The sequence below is a fragment of the Halichoeres trimaculatus genome, unplaced genomic scaffold (genome assembly GCF_033239565.1).
Source record: "Halichoeres trimaculatus isolate MK-OKI-2021-1 unplaced genomic scaffold, fHalTri1.1 fHalTri1_scaffold_17, whole genome shotgun sequence".
Classification (NCBI taxonomy): domain Eukaryota; kingdom Metazoa; phylum Chordata; class Actinopteri; order Labriformes; family Labridae; genus Halichoeres; species Halichoeres trimaculatus.
The window spans coordinates 857,501-877,758 of NW_027437195.1; the positions used below are offsets into that span (position 1 = coordinate 857,501).

The window sequence follows — 20,258 nt, forward strand, 5'->3', positions numbered from 1 at the left end:
CACTTATAAAGAATTCAACTTGTATAGGGCATGTGTGCTATGACTTTTCTCATTTCAAAATCTTCAACTTTTTAACTTATTTCACTTTTTCCTGAAAAAAAAGAGATCCCCATCTGAAATGAATGGGAAACTTCATCTTCTCCCTCTAAATCTGCTTCAACTTATTTCCACTTACAGACCGTATTTGTGCATTAAAATTTTCACTGAACTTTCCACTACTTAAACTGATGTTTGGGCATTTTAAAGACTTTAGCACCATTTCTTAAGTCCTCCATCCATCTGCAAAGCCCTTTTTGGATCCACAGCTCCTTTAACCACATTTTCTTCTACTTCTATCACATTTTACTGATTTTACCTCCAGCTGAAGGGTGCTTGTAGTATTCATATCTCTACCCCCTGTAATTTTAAATGATTAAACGATATTCAACACATTTTATCATCAAAAACAGAGACCGAAATAATTTACTGATTTAACTCTTTCTGCTTTCACTCCTGCTTTTACCTTCTGCAGACTTTGACTTATAAATCATTTACACATTAAACTGGTCACAGGATTTTTACTATTTACACATTAGTCATAGATTTCTGCTTTCTTTAACATTTTTTTTTTGGAGATTTTACTGTTTAAAATGTCTCTGATTTTTATTTATTATATCAAGTTTTTATAGGCAGATTTTACATTTCTCACTGTATCCACTCTCTGTTTTCACTCCTTGTTTCCCTCCTCTTTCCTCCGTCTACAGTTCATACTTCGTTCAACTATTTCACTATTCTATTACACATTCACAGCTTCTTTTTTTCACTACAATTTTAACTTTTTTAGCTTAGTTTTTTTTTTTTTTTTTTTTACTACAATTTTAACTTTTTTAGCTTCAGCATTTCAACGCATTTGCTGCAAGGAAATGCAACTTCTCTAGTTACCATTTCATTTTTCATTTGTGTCAGAGCTGGCCCCTGGGGCTCTGCTCCATGGCCCCCTCTACTGATGATTGAGGGGTAAAAACAATCACTGAGAGCTCAGCTGAAGTGGTAAAATGAATTTTAAAGACCTGAGTCTGGGTCTAGGTAGTAACCAAGTCTATTCCCAATTAACATCCCAATACAAATTGTTCCAGACAAAGACAGATGCAGGTGTACTACAGAAATGTCTTAAAATAATTTCCCTTATACATTTGTTGTTGGTTTTTGGATTTATGAAAGGATCCAAATTAACTTTGTACAACTCAGCGGAAATATTTTGACATCCACAATCTCTAGAAGTAGATGAATCAAGAAATCCTATACCAGCCAGAACAGCATCAAAAACAACTGCACATTACTTGGGTTTCACAGGGAAATTTAATGTTTTTAAAAATGTACAAAATGTAAGCAACTGCCCCTCCTTGTTAAACAATTGATGAACAAAAATGGTATTTTTATCCACCTAGTTTTTAAATGATAATAAATTATGTTTAAAGTAAATATCTCTGTTATTCCATATGTAACATTTGTGTGGGGAAAAGTTATGGTTGGTATGGTATGGTTTTAAAAAGGGGGACCAGAAGGTGTAATCCAACCACAGGGGTTTATACTCCTCAGCCTTCCTGGTATGGTCTACTCCAGGGTGCTGGAGAGGAGTCCATCGGTTGCATTTGCTGCAAGGAAATGCAACTTCTCTAGTTAACATTACTTTTTTCATTTGTGTGAGAGCTGGCCCCGGGGGCCCTGCTCCATGGCCCCCTTTCCTAATGATTGAGGGGAAAAAACAATCACTGAGAGCTCAGCTGAAGTGGTAAAATGAATTTTAATGACCTGAGTCTGCAGAAGTAACATTGAGAATGAGGGAGAAGGTTTTCTCATCCTGCTGAAAACAACACATCTTCTCGCTCCTCTCCACTACCAACACTGAGTGATGTCAGACTCCACTCTGGAAGCTGGTTTATGACATGGAGAAGGGACTGACCTCAAACACCAGGGTCCGCTCATAGGTTCGTCCCTGATAGGCTGGCCAATTAGAGGAAGGGGGTTCGTAGAGCAGGGAGTCTTAAAGATATAGCAGCTAAAATGAGGGTTTGAAGGTTTTCTTAAACACAAGGGGAGAAAAATAGAGATCATTTTGTAAAGACACTAGGGGGGCACCAGAGGGACAGAATATAGACTACAAAAGAACAGTTCCCACTCAACTTTCTAGACTACTTTCTTTATTTTTGCACTGACTGTTTTCTATCACATTAAAGCAAAGTTATGTTAGGTTGAAGGTTCATTCACCCTTCCATTGAGGCTCTAGATGAGGGCTGCACCCTAAGTGAGGATCACAGTACTCCATAGAGACCTTATCCACCTTTATAGAGCCAAAGTGTGTCCCTCTCTGATGCTTGCAGCTCTCCTCTCAGTATGTCAGCTGGTTGGTAAAGCCCTGTAAGGCTGCTGGGTTATTTCCAGTGTGAACTTTCTGCACAGGGAGGCTGCAGAGCCAGGCTGTTCAGAGCTGCAGTGAGGACAGGCTCAGGTGGTCCTTGACACCAGAGACACCAGAAATAGGGCATTTGATGAATAAGTCTGAGTCCTGGAGTCTCCAAGGACCCAGATTCCAGGGCTGCACAGGCTGCCATGAGAACAACTGCACTCCTGCTGGAGTGTTGTGGTAATGGAAACGAAGAAGGTAGAGTCTGGGTCCCTGCCCTCAACCATCTGCCAGCAGCTGTGCAGCCTTCCCCTCCTTGGTGAGACCCTGAAACACCAGGAAAGATGGATCAGACAATAAAAAAGTTCATAACAAGTTCACCAGGGAGACAGAGAGGGCCAAGGATCTGACTTAACTCAACACACCTTTTTAATCCATGGCTCCAGGTGTGTTAGACTTTTAAATCAGATTAATTAATCCTAATTGAATCCTTTGATTTGAACTGTTTACATATTTTATCTTCTCTGTTTTTATTCTCCTAACACTGTTTTAATTAATTTTACTTTAACCTCTTCTTCTTCTTCTTTTTTTTTTTTTTTTTTTTTATTTTTATTTTTATATTGTTTGAATTGTTTTGTTGTCTTTTTTTTTTTTTTTTTTTGAAAATAATATTGTGGGGTAGAAGAGATGTGGCAGAGTTCCTCTTCTGAGAATATGTTTCAGAGATGAATACAGAGCACACCTGACAGGTAAAGATTTCTACCAGAGTAATCACATCATTCAGAAATAACTGTGGGTCTTCACCCTGTTTACACACACACACACACACACACACACACACACACACACTCACACACACACTCATCCAATCACAAAGACAAAGCCAGATGATAACTTGTAGATAAAGGAGGTCAAAGTACCACTGGTCATATGGTTCAGACGTATTTCAGCAGGGAAGGTGGAGGTGTCAGTCTCCATGTGGGTCAAAGAGAGCAGAGCAGAGGGTGACATGTGCTGAGTGTTAATCCAACATTTGGTTCATTTCAGGATTTGAGCTCTCAGTGTGTGTTTGTGTTGAATCTCTCAGACTGATTTCAGACCAGGTCATGAGTGTTAGGTTAGAGGAAGAGGAGGACAGAGCAGAGTCTCCTGGACCCAGCGGTCTGTCTGTGAAGAGTAACTGGTCCAACGATCATCCTATTAACTTCAGAAATGAACCTGGACCCTCACAGCCAAAGTAAGACCCTGTTTTCACTTGTGTTCTCCTGATTCTTCTTCAACAACAGTCAACAAATCCTAAAAATGGAAGAACCTGTGTTCACAGGGGGAGGAAGAGGAGTCCTGTTTCTGTGGAGGAGCAGCAGTCCTGCTGTGCTGTGTGCCAGGAAGTCCTGAAGGATCCAGTCTCTACCAGCAGTGGACACTGGTTCTGCAGACAGTGCCTCACCTCATACTGGGACCAGTCTGGCTCAACAGGAGACCCCCCCTGTCCCCAGTATGGAAAGAGACCCAGACTAGGACCTGGACCTCAGACAGGCCATCAGAGCAGCTCCGAACAAAGTAAGTCTGTACACCTGTGTGTTTGTGTGAATAGGTGTGAAACACAAGGTTAGGGCTGAAGATGCTGACATGATTCTGTCACACAGCATAAAAATTTTTTGGAATCATCATTTCAAAGCTAAGTCAAATGCAACCTGATGGTTTTTTGCCCCAGCGTGTCGTAAAACAGTGCTACCTCCACTGCAGAGCCACAGCTGGCTACGGGGCCGCTCGCCGCCGAGTGCATCAGTACGCGCGCGCAGTGTGCCAGATATAAACAAGCGCAGGTAGTCTGCTAGGACGAAGAGACACGATGAGAACTAGAGACTTATTTAGCGGTGTTTTTGTGTAAAGGTAACGCGCTAAAAATTCTCTAAATAAAGTGTGAATGCAGACGGATATCAGATTTTTTTGGTGGGAGTCTGTTTATTTCTGTTTTTGGTCAAGTAAAATATGGCCCCGTCTGACTGCAGAGGAAACCGGCAGAGGAGCAGGGAGGGGGTGTTTGGTGCGAGCGCTCTGGGCTTCTGCTGCACAAAAACACTGCTGTAGGGGTCATGTCTGCCCTAAACCTTGTGATAGGACCCAACTTGTTCCATCCCGCAGTATCACTTTAAATGGAGGAGTAGAGAAAAATCTCTGAACACTATCTTTTTTTTTTTTAAAGCCATTTATTGCAGCGTTTCTGTCCTACTGACCCTCATTAGGGACTGCAAAAGATTTCTCTTCAGTCCTCAGCAATATTAAAAACATGCACAAGGTGGTGTGCTTGGACTTAAAAGGGTGTGGCAAAGACTCACCAGACAAACCAATGTAGTAAAATATTTTCCATGTTTTCTACTTTGTTTGTTTCTATGGGGCAAAAAGTATATGGCCAAAATTAAATATTGGGAACTGACCAAATACTTTTTCCCCCACTGTATGACTTTAATGTTTTGAATTGAATTACTTAATCAACTAACATTTCCACAATATTCAATTTTTTGAGACATACCTGTGGGTGCCTTTACAGTCCAATCAACACATTTATAACATAAGGATATTGTGACACCTTTGTTCACATGCACTTACCATATATGACTTCAAACAGCTTTAAGACCTTGAACTCTCTCTTCCCGTTTCGGCCCACAAAGTTGTACTGCCTGGATAAGCCATGGTCTAGGAGGAAGCTCATCATCCTTCTCATGGCCTCGTCTACAGTTGCTCCCCCGATATCAGCCACATCTACCACCTGAGATAAAACAAATGCAATACAAAGCAAATGTATCTATCATGCTGGAGTAAACCAGTCAAGAATACTGGGAAGTTTCAGATAAAATTCACTGCATGTACCAGTTTAGACATGAAGACAGCGTCTCCCAAGTTTTCTTCCATTCTTTCCACATCATTAATTGTCTTTAAGGGGAAACCCTCTGAGGTATAAGGTGTGGTGCTAATCTTGCCACTCACACACGTTTTTAAGATTCTCCCGTAGATCTTCTGCGTTTCTTTTATCTCCTCAAGGAGTGTTAAGATGCGAATAAACATGTTGGGCTCTAATTTGTGTTCGTGGGCTTTCTGGTGACATGGTGGCATGGTGACTGGCACTGGGACCTCCACCATAACAATGAGGTGGTGGAGGTGAAGACCCGATGGCTGGTGGAGGCAGTTTAGATGATGAGCTCAGGATGGCTGAAGGTGATGGAGCTGTATGAACAGATCTGAGGGTGGATGGGGGCGGTGGCAGTGTCAGCACAGGTCTGCAGATGGGTGGAGGCGGTGGAGGGTGGACTGAGGTGTAGATCTGATTAGGATGTTGGATTGCTCGCTGTCATCCTCACCCTCACTGGACATAACCACTAGCCTTAATGAACACAATAAAATCAATTAAAGCATTTTAAAAACAGCGGGAACACATTACTGGGACGATAGTTAAATCCATCGGAGTAGTCTCCACCTTTGAAGGGGGGTAACCTTAGCACATTTCCATATCTGGGGATTGAGCAGGTGTGAAAAACAGGGTGAGGACTGAGGACGCTGACACGATCCTGTCAGACAGCACACAGATTTTTAAGATCATCATCACATTTCAAACGTAACCTGATGGTTTTTCTGCTCCTGCAGATCTCTCTGCTGTTTCTTCTTTCATCTGTGTTCTTCTCTCAGCTCCGATGAGCTTGTCCTCTGCCTCTTCATTCACTGTCTTCTCTGCTTCTTGCTTTAGTTTGCACACATGGACACAGGGAGCTGTGAGGACTCTGCTCCTCTTTTCATATTGATGAGCTCATGGGAATGTTCCTTTGAATTTCACATTCTCTTTTTTGTCTAACTCTAATTGGTCTTTTTCAGAGCCAGTTGCTCTGCAGGAGCTTTTACATGAACACAAGATGAGTGTGAGGAGGAGATGTGAACGTGTGACTGAAGGAAGTGATGAAACAGGAAGTGGAACCCTCCTCAACAGGATCTACACTGAGCTCTACATCACAGAGGGACCAGGTGAAGAGGTGAATACCCAACATGAGGTGAGGCAGCTGGAGACAGCCTCCAAGAAGATCCTCCAGGACACTCCCATCAAGGTCCAGGACATCTTTAAAGCCTTACCTGAGCAGCAGAAAGTCCTCAGAGTGGTTCTGACAAACGGCGTGGCTGGGGTTGGAAAAACTTTCTCAGTGCAGAAGTTCACTCTGGACTGGGCAGAGGGCTCTGGAAACCAAGACCTCAGTCTGGTGGTCCTGCTTTCATTCAGGGAGCTGAACCTGGTCAAAGACCAGCGCTACAGTCTCCTCAAGCTGCTCCATGTTTTCCATCCAACATTAGAGAAGCTGAGAGCAGAGACGCTGGCTGTCTGTAAACTGTTGTTCATCTTTGACGGCCTGGACGAAAGCAGACTGTCTCTGGATTTTCTCAGCACTCAGCGTGTGTCTGACGTCACACAGGAGTGCTCTGTAAAGGTGCTGTTAACAAACCTCATCCAGGGGAACCTGCTTCCCTCAGCTCTGGTCTGGATCACTTCTCGACCTGCAGCGGCCAATCAGATCCCTCCTTCACGCGTGGACAGGCTGACAGAAGTACGAGGCTTCACTGACGCCCAGAAGGAGGAGTACTTCAGGAGGAGGTTCAGGGATGAAGATGTGTCCAGCAGAATCATCTCACACATCAAGACCTCCAGGAGCCTCCACATCATGTGTCAGATCCCGGTCTTCTGCTGGATCACTGCTACAGTTCTGGATCACATGATGAGCACAGAGCAGAGAGGAGAGCTGCCCAAGACCCTGACTGACCTGTACTCACACTTCCTGCTGGTTCAGACTCACAGGAAGAAGAAGAAGTACGCTGAGGCTCATCAGACCAGTCCTCAGACCAGTCCTCAGACCAGTCCTCAGACCAGTCCTCAGACCAGTCCTCAGACCAGTCCTCAGGAGCTGATGGAGGCTGACGGAGAAGTTCTCCTGAAGCTGAGCAGACTGGCGTTTGAACATCTGAAGAAAGGAAACATCCTGTTCTACCAAGAAGACCTGGAGCGCTGTGGTCTGGATGTCTCAGAGGCCTCGGTGTACTCAGGAGTTTGTACAGAGATCTTCAAAAGAGAGAGTGTGATCTTCCAGAAAACAGTCTACTGCTTCGTTCATCTGAGCGTTCAGGAGTTTCTGGCTGCAGTCTACATGTTCCACTCTTTCACACATGGAGACAGAGCAACACTGGAGGATTTCCTGGGAGAGCAAGACTGCGAACAAAAACGCAGAAGGAGTGTCAGATTACTTTTAAAAGCTTCTCTGGGACAAAAACTTAAAGGCTCAACCCTGGCAAACCTCCTGGATGGAGCTATGAAGAAAGCTCTGAGAAGTAAAAATGGTCACCTGGACCTGTTAGTTCGCTTCCTTCATGGACTGTCTCTGGAGTCAAACCAGAGACTCTTAGGAGGTCTGCTGGGTCACACAGATAACAGTCCAGAGATGATCCAAAGAGTTGTTAAAAACCTGAAGGAGATGAACGGTGATGAGGTTTTTCCAGACAGAAACATAAACATCTTCCACTGTCTGATGGAGATGAAGGACCCCTCAGTCCACCAGGAGATCCAAGAGTTCCTGAAGTCAGAGACCAGATCAGAGAAGGAACTCTCTGAGATCCAGTGCTCTGCTCTGGCCTACATGCTGCAGATGTCAGAGGAGGTTCTGGATGAGCTAGATCTGAAGAAGTACAAAACATCATTGGAGGGAAAACGTAGACTGGTTCCAGCTGTGAGGAACTGCAGGAAGGCTGTGTAAGTTTCTCTGAGATCAACATTATAAATCAGTCTGATAGAAGAGTTTAGATGTGAAAATAATCAGACTATAAATCCTGGTTCCTTTGGAGATGGTGATCTACTGGTTTCTTAAAGTCTAACATGATGTGTTTTATCTCTGATGTGTTTCAGATGTTTCAGTCTGTGATCTTTCTGATGACTTTTAGTTTAAACAGGATCTGATCCTCTCTGTTCTCATCAAACACATTCACAGACTAAAGAGTCCTCTCTCATTCTAACTCTCTTTATTACAGACTTACATTCTGCTTCCTCTCAGAGGCTCACTATGAAGTTGTGGCCTCTGCTCTGAAGTCCGACCCCTCCCATCTCAGAGAGCTGGACCTGGGCGCGAACAAGTTGAACAAGCTTTCAGGAGTGGAGCTTCTGTCAGGTGGTCTGGAGAGTCCACACTGCAGATTGGAGACTCTGAGGTCAGTTCACTGACTGAAGCTCAGTCTTTTTTTGTAGTTAAACTGTAACCTGTGAAATTTAGACTAAATTTCTACCATAGATAGTAAAAACATGGACATAGTCTCCACGACGTTCCTGAAGGTGTGAAATGAATCCAACAGTGGACTCAGCCACATTTGATATGATGCCGGCTGTGAGTTCAAACAGCTACAGGGCGCCTGTCAATCACGTGACCTGAGCTGTGTCTCTCACTGGAAAATCAAACAATTCTAATAACTCCAGAACCACAGAGCTTGAAAATAAAATCACTCACCGTACAGTGCACTGTAAACCTCAAAGCTCAAATAGCTTCATTGGATTAAGCCGTGAAAACTTAAAGTTATTTAGTTCAAGTTACTTAAATGTCTGTTTTAAAGGGGACATATCATGCTTGTTTCTCTTTTTCACTATGCCAGACTAGGATGCCTGTAAAGCATTTCTGCCCTCAGTACAAGTCATTTAGTTCCTTCATTGCCCCACAATAGTGTTCTCAATACCCTCATTTTAGGCCATTCTGAAGATCTCGTTGAAACGCTCCGTTTGGAGAATGACCTCCAGTAACCTCACAACGTCACAGCCCTTTGTGCTCTGATTGGTAAGTTCTATCAGAGGGGCGGAGGGGGTAGAGCCAGGCGGCGGTTTTTGCAGCATGGCAGTATGTACAAAATCGCCATATTGGATGGGGCAGACCGAGCGAGTTTTCTGTTTGCCAAAACTTCACCATAAGGCATTGATAGCACTAATAAAATGGCAGAGTGTAGGATACATCCTTTTGTATTGGACCCCGAGTCAGACCCAGACGGTTCTGCAGCTCAGGAGGAAGAAAATCCACCTGGACACAGATCATCTCAGGACACTTCAGTGTGGTGAGTCAAACCAGTACTGTAACATGTAGAGTTTATACGTTTATACTCGGCTCTTGGTGGGTGTATCCCTCGGTGGCGGTTGTGTGACTAACTGACATCACAGAGGAGGAGCTGCTTTATCAGATTACTCCAATAAAAAGAAAGGATCCTCGTGTCTTCACGAAGGCCAACTGGCAATGACCTATTTTCAGAGGCATCAAATCTCGTTCTAGGTTATCAGAAAAAATACTATATCTCTTTTTTTGAAAAGTCAGGTTAAAGGTCTTGTTTTCAAATTTATTATATTATATGTAAGTATTAAATCAGGGATCAGCATGATATGTCCCCTTTAAGTGTTAGAACTGATCATTTCAGAGTAGATTTAATTTTGTTTCTGTTCAAGTAAGCACAACTTAAAGTCATTAGTTTCTGAGATCCTGCTGTACTTCGAGACATGCAGCAGTGGCACAGGCTGTTTGTGCTCCACATGACATGGACTGTTTGTCTGTGCGTCACAGCATGGACCAGCTGTCTGTGCTCCTTGCTGTATCAATCAGCTGCCTATGCTCTGTGTGGTGTGGACTGGCTGTCTGTGTCAAAAATAAATAAATGTATCTTTTTGTATTTTCAAAATTGGATTAAGTAGCATGATAGTCTAGTCAAACATTTCATTTATAAGTATATTAACCATTTGGCACACTGCAGAAGTCAATAGGTTCAAGACTCTATGCCATGGAGCACAGACCACCAGTCAGTGCCGTGGGGCTCAGACAACCTGTGCCCCTGAGGGACAATATTTCAATGTAAAGCAGGGTCTCATATCTACTGCCTTCTCTCCTCAAAGTACCAAAGTGATGAAATTAGAACTGATTTTTACGGTGGCCCTGAGAGCTCAGTGCACTGCAACTTATGAAAACACATGCAAAAAAAAACACAGGCAAATTAAGAAAACGTCTTTATCAATTTGACAACATGTGCGCAGCATTTGGAAAAAGCGCTGCAGAGATCACACCACAACACATTAGAAAAACTCACTGCAAAGACCACAACACATTAGAAAAACTCACTGCAAAGACCACAACACATTAGAAAAATGCTCTGCAAATACACTACAACACAATGGAAGTATTTCAGCCACAGATCTATTATGGTTCTCTTTCCATCAGTTGTATAGGGAATTGAACTAAAAAGTACTGAAAAGTTTGATTAATTTAATATTGTATTAGAGTATATGCACAGATCTCTTCCTGATTGCTGGCTTCAGCATTCCCAGTTAACAAAAGAACACTCAAAAAATCAACATGGGTGTTTGTTCAACCAACATAAGTCAAACATGTTGCTTCTCCTAGATAATTTCATGTTTAGTGGTTAAACATGATTAAATCATGTTGCTTAAGCATGATGTGTAAAATCGTTAAAACTTCAAGATTGCTTTATGTTAACTCAGCCTAATTGGTTTGAGTAGGAATCCCATCTGCAACACCTCTCCAGAGCAGGAGGTGGCAGTAATGTGCAATAGGCCCTATTCATCAGAGAGCAGAGCCAGAGGATAACCTGGATAATGTGGGCATCATTTTGAAGGGTAAAAGTTCCTAATGAGCTTGCTGTTCACTTGCTGTCACCAGGTGTTGTCCGGATATAACTGTAGAAAGTTGTTACGATGGTGTTATGATGGCTGAGATTAAATAAATTGTTTTTTTCCGGAGTTGCCTTACTGTCTGTTAATGATATATGGAGAATTGTCCAGGGGGTTTTCCATGAAGCTAGCTTAGCTCAAAGCCTGGCTTCTTTCGGTTAGCCTTGCTAACTTTAGTGAGAGTTTGGTTCCACAAATGAGGCATAAGGGCTAGCGTGGCTTGGTAACCATAGTAAATCAGCCAGCATGACAAGCCTAGTCCCGGTCAGGCTTACAGTCAGTCTTACCTTAGCTGCGGCTCAGAGAAGTTCAGACGGGCTTCTGAAAGACACCTTGTGAACTGCATGTCTCACATTAAATTAATCTAGAACTTTAGTGAATGATGTTCTTGTTTGTAAAAATAAATTGAGACCTTTTGGTAACTGACACCTCCTGCCTAAAACCCCAAAAAGTCAGAAGGATAGTGAGACCCCGCTTTTAACAGTCCGTGTTCATACTGGAAATTAAGATCAAGTGAGCTTTTGCCCTTCAGCTCCACAGGAGGTTTCCGTCCTCCCTGAGCTCGCCTTAACATGATTTATTGACAGGCGTACCCCGACAGTTAAACTAGACCAGAATAACTGTGATTCAAGATGTGTGAAATACTACACTGTTTGCTTCCGATGGTGGAAAGTAAGTGCGTAAGTGGTCAGAGTGCAGTGCGGTAAATTGTGAGCAGTTGTGCTTTTCACTGCGTCGTGGGTTTGATTCTACCAGTGGTAACTATTTGAATATATCTGATTTTCTTTCTTCTGTCACCCTCAAAATATTAGTTGGGTCATTTTGGAGTGAAACGTGACCGCGGTGAGTGAAGGTCCGTTTCTCAATGGATTTGTCATCTAGGAGGGCTAAAAAACAAATTTAGCTGGGGTGTATTTTTTTAAATGGTGGGGAAAATTTTTTAGAGGCCGAAATCCAAAATGGCTGCCATGGAAATGGTCTTTTTAGAGGCTTGACCTACAATGATGGACAATACATGTGACCTTATTTTCACCTTCAAATTCAAGATCGCTCCCAGTTTTGGTGGTTTTTTTAGGGTTTTTGGGGGGAGTTTTTGCTGTTTTTGGGGCATATTTTTTTTAAGTACTGTTACAGAGTCTCTATGGGGTTATAATAGAAGCTCTGCTCATGATGAGTTGAATAATATACAGTTAAAGTTCACAGAAATAACATCTGAAGTCAATAAAGTAGATGTTTATGTGTAAACAGCACTTGTTGATTGCCCATTTCCCATTAAAAAGGACTATGCAGAAATGCCTTTTCAGGTCTATATCACAATATTTTTGGCCTTGTTAAATTGTTTTGCAGTTTCAGACCAATGGAAACGAATAGATTCCTTTATTTCGCTCCCATTTAAATGAATGGAGATTTATCATCACCATGGAAACCACTGGAACAAAGACATATGTGTGATGTCGCAAGTATCGTAATTCCTTTTGATTGTACTCTACGGATTGTGAGGCAGCGTCTGTGGATGTTACCTCTGCCATCTGTAGCAGCTCCTCTTCTGTGTACTCCGGTTCATACAGGTATCCTTTTGGTTCCAAAGTGAATGGAACTTCATCGTCACTGTCATAGTCATTCATTTTGAATTTCCTACGCTGAGAAGAATTACGATACTTGATCAAACTTACACGAGGCTTCAACCGGTGCCTGAAGCACAGCTTGTTTACATTCCCTACAGCTGAAAGGAGGAGGGGGGACAGAGCGCACTAGCACTGCATGGAAGGACACATGACCAGTTAGTTAGGTCAGGATAAATGTTTATATTTCCGAAGACTTAATGCACTTAAAAAATATTTCATGTATCGTACTCTTAAACTGTGGTATTACTTTTTGATTTTAGTTCTTGTAGGCAGAGAAAATAGCCTTTGAATTTGGTACCGTCTGTCCCTGTTAGCGTCTATTTCCTCGTCACCAGAGATTACAGTCTGTGTCTTACTGAGGGAGAGGAGACAACTTCTACTGTATCTAATGTCCTTAGTGGTCACATAGAGCTCATACAACCCCACTTCAAAAAAACTGAACTATCCCTTAAAGGTTCACTGAGATATTTAAGCTCCCTTACCAGGACAAGGTGCAAATGCTGAATGTCGAAATGCTGAGACCTTTATAACTTTTGCTTGGAGAAATAATGATATCACAAGGGAAAAGGAATGTCCCTTCCAATCATCATAGTTTTTTTTTCATGTAAACAAGCAGGAAAACACTGCGGCCGTTTTCGAATTTGCCTTCTATACTAGCAGTGCATACTCATTTTCCCAAAATGTAGCAAGTAGTATACAGTATGCAAACAAAAGCAAAGTTGCAGTATGAAAAAAAATACCCCGATGACTTACTGATTCGGGAAAAAATTCACAGAATGCATTGGACCAGTCTGCATCGCTACTGTTGCCCACAATGCAAAGCGCCTGAGTTGTAAATGACTGAGAGCGAAGCTTTAACAATCAGAGCAGCAAAATATACAAATATAAGAGTCACCTCTATATTTCCACCACCTTAAATTTTCCCGCTTCACCTCATTCTTAATACTGAATTGTGTGTGTGATGTTTATCCTTGATGTGTTTTTTTCTTTTAAGTGGCCCTAATAGGCCGTTGTACGCTGTCACAAAATAAGTAATTCCTCTCCGAAATAATAAGTATTCTCCACCACTGACTGTTTCATATAAAATGCTGCTTCTGGCAATATTTTTGCAGATTAATAACTGAAATGTCAACATGTCGGCTATTCATGGTTTGTTTTGTACAATCAAAATTAAGTATGGAAAATAAATCCTATATTTGCTTTGCTACAGAATAAACCTAACAGAACAGTCATAGTACATACTACATTAAAATGTAGTATGTACTATGCAGTGTGCAGTGCCTACTACATACTACTTTCATACACTGTATGTATCGGGCACATTTGAAAACGGCCTGTGTCTTCCTTGTGACATCACACATATGTCTTTGTTCCAGTGGTTTCCATGGTGATAACAAATCTCCATTCATTTAAATGGGAGCGAAATAAAGGAATCTATTCGTTTCCATTGGTCTGAAACTGCAAAACAATTTATTAAAGCCAAAAATATTGTGATATAGACCTGAAAAGTCATTTCTGCAAACTCCTTTTTAATGGGAAATGGGCAATCAACAAGTGTTGTTTACACATAAACATCTACTTTATTGACTTCAGATGTTATTTCTGTGAACTTTAACTGTATATTATTCAACTCATCATGAGCAGAGCTTCCATTATAACCCTATAGAGACTTTGTAACAGTACTGAAAAAATATGCCCCAAAAACAGCAAAAACTCCCCCCAAAAACCCTAAAAAAACACCAAAAGTGGCAGCCATCTTGAATTTGAAGGTGAAAATAAGGTCAAATCATTCTGTAACCCTGAAAAATGTATTTCTCAACAAAAATAAGGTCTGAAAACATGTATTGTCCATCATTGTAGGTCAAGCCTTTAAAAAGATCATTTCCATGGCAGCCATTTTGGATTTCGGCCTCTAAAAAATTTTCCCTGCCATTTAAAAAAATACACCCCAGCTAAATTTGTTTTTTAACCCTCCGAGATTACAAATCCATTGAGAAACGGACCTTTGCTCACCGCGGTCACGTTTCGCTCCAAAATGACCCAACTATATAGTCAACATATAACAGGATAAAGGCACAAAATGTCTCATCAAAAAAATTGAGGGTGACAACAGCCACAATTTTCCATATTATACCTTCCTTTTACCATTCTGATCATGATGATAATCTAAAGGTGATGCCAAATGGAGATAACTACTTTATTTATGTACGAGGTAATTTGTGTCTTGTCCCTTATTTAAATGTAGGGCACTGTATCACTATCACCCCTAATAAAAAAGGCATGTCCTCTATACATGTTACTACACTTATGTATTATTCATAAATGTGCATCAGCCAGTCTGATAAATTTGAAGCACTTTTTAAGCCCAGATATAAAGAAATAAATCTTTATATTACAACAAAAACAGACAAGGCCTCAGAAAAACACTATGTGGTATACAACATTGCCAAAGAGTATAGAAAAATGGAGTAATGTCAATTCAGTTCAGTAAAACACTTTAGGAACAGGCACTTTGTTTTGGAAATGTTTTATCTTTCTACATGTTTGGGTTTAAAATGATTGATTTCAAATCAGTGAAGCACTTTGAAGACTTAATTCTTTTTCTATATAATTGTGCTTCAAATAATGAAGGTCATGGAAAGCAACAAAAAAGGTGACCAGATGGCAGTAAGGTGGCAGAATGAAATATTTGGCTGCACCTTAATTCTGTGGTGGTGCACCTAAAAAAAAGAAAAAAAAAAAAAAGAAAAAAAAAAAAGGTTGGTGCATCAGTGCAACCAATGCTCAAAGTTAGCCTGGAGCCCTTGAATTAATCGAGGTATGAACATAGGATGTGTAAACTGAATGTTTTAAACTCCATTACCATTGTTTTGAGCCACCACCTTTATCAACACCTAATCAGGTGTACGCAGTGATCAGCCCTGCCAAGCACATTTCATAAATCACACAAGAACGTTGCTGTAAGCTCATTTCATTTCATCATTATAGGGTACATATTTAAAGGAACTGGTTCCTCAGGTCTTTTCAAATTAGTTTCAAAAAGTTTCATGAATACCACACATATTGCCGATTAAAAGTTATCAGAGAATTTTTGTGCGTGGCCAAAAACATCTGCCAAATTTAAGGATATGTTCCTCTAAATGAAAATCTTAATAGCTCCCTTATAAAATGTTGGATCTGAACCAAAACGCACACGCATGTTCAGTGTCTCAGCCAAAGTGCATCTATATGTTTTTTTTTTCTCCACCTTTTAGTACTGCGCCCTCTACTGTTAGCAAGAGCTCATATGTCTCACTATGTGGTTAAAGAGCCCTCCCTTGTTTTATGCCTTCTTTTCATTGGTGCTCAGAATTGTCTTCCAGGCCGTCATAAAGCATCACTGACCAGGTCATGACCTCTAGTTGAAGGGTCTATGCTCTATGTCTATGGTGTGTGAAACTCTGATTTCTCACCATGAACCAGGAAGCTATTATATCTCCCTCTTATAGGGCCAATCTACTTCCACCTCCACCAAGGTCCACCTCCCAACATATTTATGAGCTCAAATCTCTGCTACTGCGATAGCTTCACCCTCTAGAAATGCATGGCAGTACATTTCACATATATTTGCCAATCTGTTGGACACAACTAATATTTACTCTAATAAACACCTTTAAACATGCTTCAACCATCCAAGTTTTTTTTTTAACAATCTGTCACCCACATGAGTGAAGATGATTCATATGTCAAACTTACGGCCATACCTACAGCTCAAAAGCAGTACTGCAACCTACTCTATATGTGTAAAATTGCCCGTGTAAGCTTTCTCATGGGGCCAGACCTTATTTGTACATGGCTTTTACTGAGGCAGATCTTGCTGCGCATGCAGCAGCCACACATAATCACAGTCCAACTCTTGAGTACAAACGCAAAAGGGTTATAGGAATAGTGCCATCTACCCAAGTCTTCTGTATACATGGTTTTTGGCTAAGGCAGGTCTTGCTGAATATGCGGCACCTGGGACATGCCGAGACTGGCTCAAGTGTGGTAGTGGCCTGCTTATCGTCGCTTGCTGCTTTTATTCCACTTTGTTTATTTGCTATCACCACCTTGTTAAAAAGAATGATGAATCAGTGGTTCTGCATAGAGTATACACAAAACAAACTTCTTTACTAACAGATAAAGTTCACAGCAAAGAACAGCCGTCCTTGTCCAACAGGCTTCTGAACACATTAAAATAACTTGTTCGTTTACATCAGTAAGGCAGCACTGCCATCTACTGGACCAATTTTACATTAACTTTCCATTTTATTTATTTATTTTTTTGTCTTAATTTACTTTTAACTAAGATTTTCACATTTTTCCCACAGTGAGACGAAAAAAACCTGGGCTCCCTAGCTTAGCATGTTAAATCTGTAAAGTAAGGTATTGACAAATATCCAGCAAATGATACAGTTCTCTACCCTTTAACTCACCTGTGCTAGACACACTTCACATCCAATGACAATCAGGAAAGATAATCATCCAGGAGAACTTCACAGTGTGTTGCCTGTCTGGCCAGAGTCCATGCAAAAGTTAAAGTGAAATATGAGGAGAGGAAAAATCAAAACACTGGCAAAAAATGTCCATCAGAGGGGGCCTTTTCAAACAGGATTGCTGCCACTGAGCAAAAGCAGGGAGCAGGGCTGGGCCCACAGCCTGAAGAGCAGCAAAACACATATGAAGACATCTCAGTCACAGTCTCCTCAGAGGAATGTAACAAGACACTGACATTAATATTAATGAGAGCTCTTTGTCACATGTTGTATTTGACAGTTATGAACCTGGATGATGTTGGCTTCAGCTGTTTGGACTCTCACATTTAATATTCTTCAACTCTCAACACATTATTAAACACTGAAGGATTCATCAACTCACATCATTTCTTTTTCTTTCAGATTGTGGGACTGCAGTTTGTCAGAGATCAGCTGTGCTTCTCTGGCCCCTGCTCTGAAGTCCAACCCCTCCCATCTCAGAGAGTTGGACCTGAGCTGGAACAACAAGCTGAAAGATTCAGGAGTGGATGAGCTTTGTAGGTTTCTGGAGATTCCTCTCTGCAGACTGCAGACTCTGAGGTCAGTTCATCAGTTTTTCTGTAGTGCTGAGAAAAATTTGATGTGAAAGTTAAGATTAAAGTACAAATAATGCTTTTATTCGCCTGATCAACTCTGAGCAAGTTGATGCCAAAAATGAATTTTCCTCCTCAGTGGTTCAGTCTGACGACAGAGGCAGAGTCATGTTGATCTCCAGATTTCAAACCTTGATACAGGATGAAGAAAGCTACACTTAACACTTCACTCAGAGCCTCTCAACAGCTGATTTTAGATTATATACACCATCATGTTTAATAACCCAAACACACAAAGAGCCTATGAATATCTCTATTTCAGCTTTCTGTCATTCTTTCAGTTTAGGTTTTTTCCCCAGCTTTTTCATGAAGCTCTGTGATGCTCACAATGACTTCTTTTCTTAAACTGGAGATGGTTTGATGTTCTGCCTCCACTCTTCTTCAAAGAAATCCTTCTACTTGTTTTTGCTTCATATTTTCCCACAATTCCTAACGTGTTCAGCCTGTTTGATTTAAGATTCAACATCACAAGGTTTACAGTGTAAGGGGCTTTTTATTGGTTTGGCTGCACAAAATGAGTTTTTTTGGGATGGAGCCAGTGATGAAGCTGGCAGAGGAGAGTGGGTGAAGTGTCTCCATTCTAACTGAAGTGGAAGCTGGTTGTCATTTACATGAAACCGTCTTAAAGGACATGTTGATGTTTTTAAAGTCAGTTTCAGGGCATTATATGAACATTCAGAGAGGTTGGGAACCACTGCTCTAAAATCACAAATGGACTGAATTAAAAATAAAGCCATACACAGACAGAGAAACTGAGAAGGATTGCATACTGCTCGCCTGCTCAACAATGTTTCCTGAGGAAAAAGACTGGAATGAGAGGTAATAAAAAAACTTCAACTGTCAGACTCTTCTGTTGTTCCAACATTCCAACACTTTTTCGTTCAGATTGAAGAGCTGCGATTTGTCAGAGATCAGCTGTGCTTCTCTGGCCTCCGCTCTGAAGTCCAACCCCTCCCATCTTAGAGAGCTGGAGCTGAGCCACAACTGTCTGAAAGATTCAGGAGTGGATCATCTGTGTGGGTTTCTGGAGAGTCCTCTCTGCAGACTGCGGACTCTGAGGTCAGTTCACTGACTCTCTGTTCTTCCTGTTGCTCTGACATGTTGAACAATTGAAGTTGTGACTTTGTTCAGACATTTCTCACATTATTGAAGTTGAGTTGAAGATTTTCTTTAGTCCATCTTTGGACGTTTAGAGTACTAAATGTAGTCTGCACTCAGAAAAGACTGTGTGACTCTATGTCAGTGTGAAAATGATCCCCTCTTTGTAGATCTCTCAAATGAATGTGAAGAGTTTTCTTATTGGATAAGAAATTAAATATTATTTTCACCATTTCTTTGCCATTCAGTTTGAGTAACTGCAGGTTGTCAGAGTCCAGTTGTGCTTCTCTGGCCTCTGCTCTGAAGTCCAACCCCTCCCATCTCAGAGAGCTGGACCTATCAGGAAACTACCCGGATGGTTTAGGAGTGAAGCCTCTGTCTGATCTCCAGGAGAGTCCTCTCTGCAGCCTGCAGACTCTGAGGTCAGTTCAGTGTTGAGCTCAGTTCTTGCTGCTTTCAGCTGTAATGGAACAAACACATTTAGTATCAGAGCAAAGACAGTTTTTTTTTTTTTCTGTTAACCTCTAAACTTGTCAGCGGCTGCTTTCCTCAGTGCAGCTGTGAGAGAAGGATGACGGGCTGCAGGTAGCTTGTTGTGATGCTGTGTCTGAGTCGACTGTTGTGTTGAGTTTTTCTGCAGCTCACTGTCAGAGTCTGTTGAGGTTTTCTTTTTATTCACCATCTTTAAACAGCGCTGTATCCCACACTGTGTTCTCTTCATGTCACTTCTTTTTGTTTACAGGGCAGCAGACCTTAATTATAACATTTGAATAAATGAAGTTGACATTGGAACTGTGTGTGAAAACAATTTTTAGATGTAATAACTGACAATAAATCAAACAGAAAATCTCATATAAATCATGTCTCAGCCAAAATGTCCGGATCCATCTCAATTCTGTATAAAGCTGTAACCAGCAACAACCATGCCACGCTCAAAGTCCCTTCAATCACCTTTTTTCCTTATTCTGATGCTCAGTTTGAACTGCAGCAGATCGTCTTGACCATGTCTATATGCCTAAATACATTGAGTTGCTGCCATGTGATTGGCTGATTAGAAATTTGCATTAACGAGCAGTTGGACAGGTGTGGCTAATAAAAAGTGGCTGGTGAGTGTATGTATGTATGCATGGTATGTCCTTTAAGACTGGTTTTTATCTTTTTATTAAATTGTCCTCCTGTTTGAAAACCATCTTGGGTTCACAAAACCAGAGTTAGCATTAGCGTTAGCTGCTACAGATAGTAATAGGGAAGAGGGGGTTTACTGTTTGACCTGCA

At 41.3% G+C, this 20,258-nt stretch overlaps 1 protein-coding gene across 1 annotated transcript; it reads left to right on the forward strand.

The window, feature by feature from the left end:
• The first annotated feature begins 3,313 nt into the window (after positions 1 to 3,313).
• Positions 3,314 to 19,421, forward strand: LOC141806705 (protein NLRC3-like). The gene is made up of 9 exons (XM_074692344.1): positions 3,314 to 3,387; positions 3,471 to 3,620; positions 3,708 to 3,943; positions 6,251 to 7,631; positions 7,695 to 8,162; positions 8,438 to 8,614; positions 17,656 to 17,832; positions 18,771 to 18,944; positions 19,232 to 19,421. The coding sequence occupies exons 1-9, from the start codon at positions 3,314 to 3,316 to the stop codon at positions 19,419 to 19,421; spliced, it is 3,027 nt and encodes a 1,008-aa protein (XP_074548445.1).
• The last annotated feature ends 837 nt before the right edge of the window (positions 19,422 to 20,258 follow it).

Bases quoted from the DNA above. Each gene is read 5' to 3' on its own strand.
- LOC141806705 (XM_074692344.1), top strand. From the start codon at position 3,314: ATGGTTCAGACGTATTTCAGCAGGGAAGGTGGAGGTGTCAGTCTCCAT. The intron at 3,621-3,707 runs GTAAGACCCTGT...CTGTGTTCACAG, and splicing joins CCTGGACCCTCACAGCCAAA to GGGGAGGAAGAGGAGTCCTG. The intron at 8,615-17,655 runs GTCAGTTCACTG...TTTTTCTTTCAG, and splicing joins TGCAGATTGGAGACTCTGAG to ATTGTGGGACTGCAGTTTGT.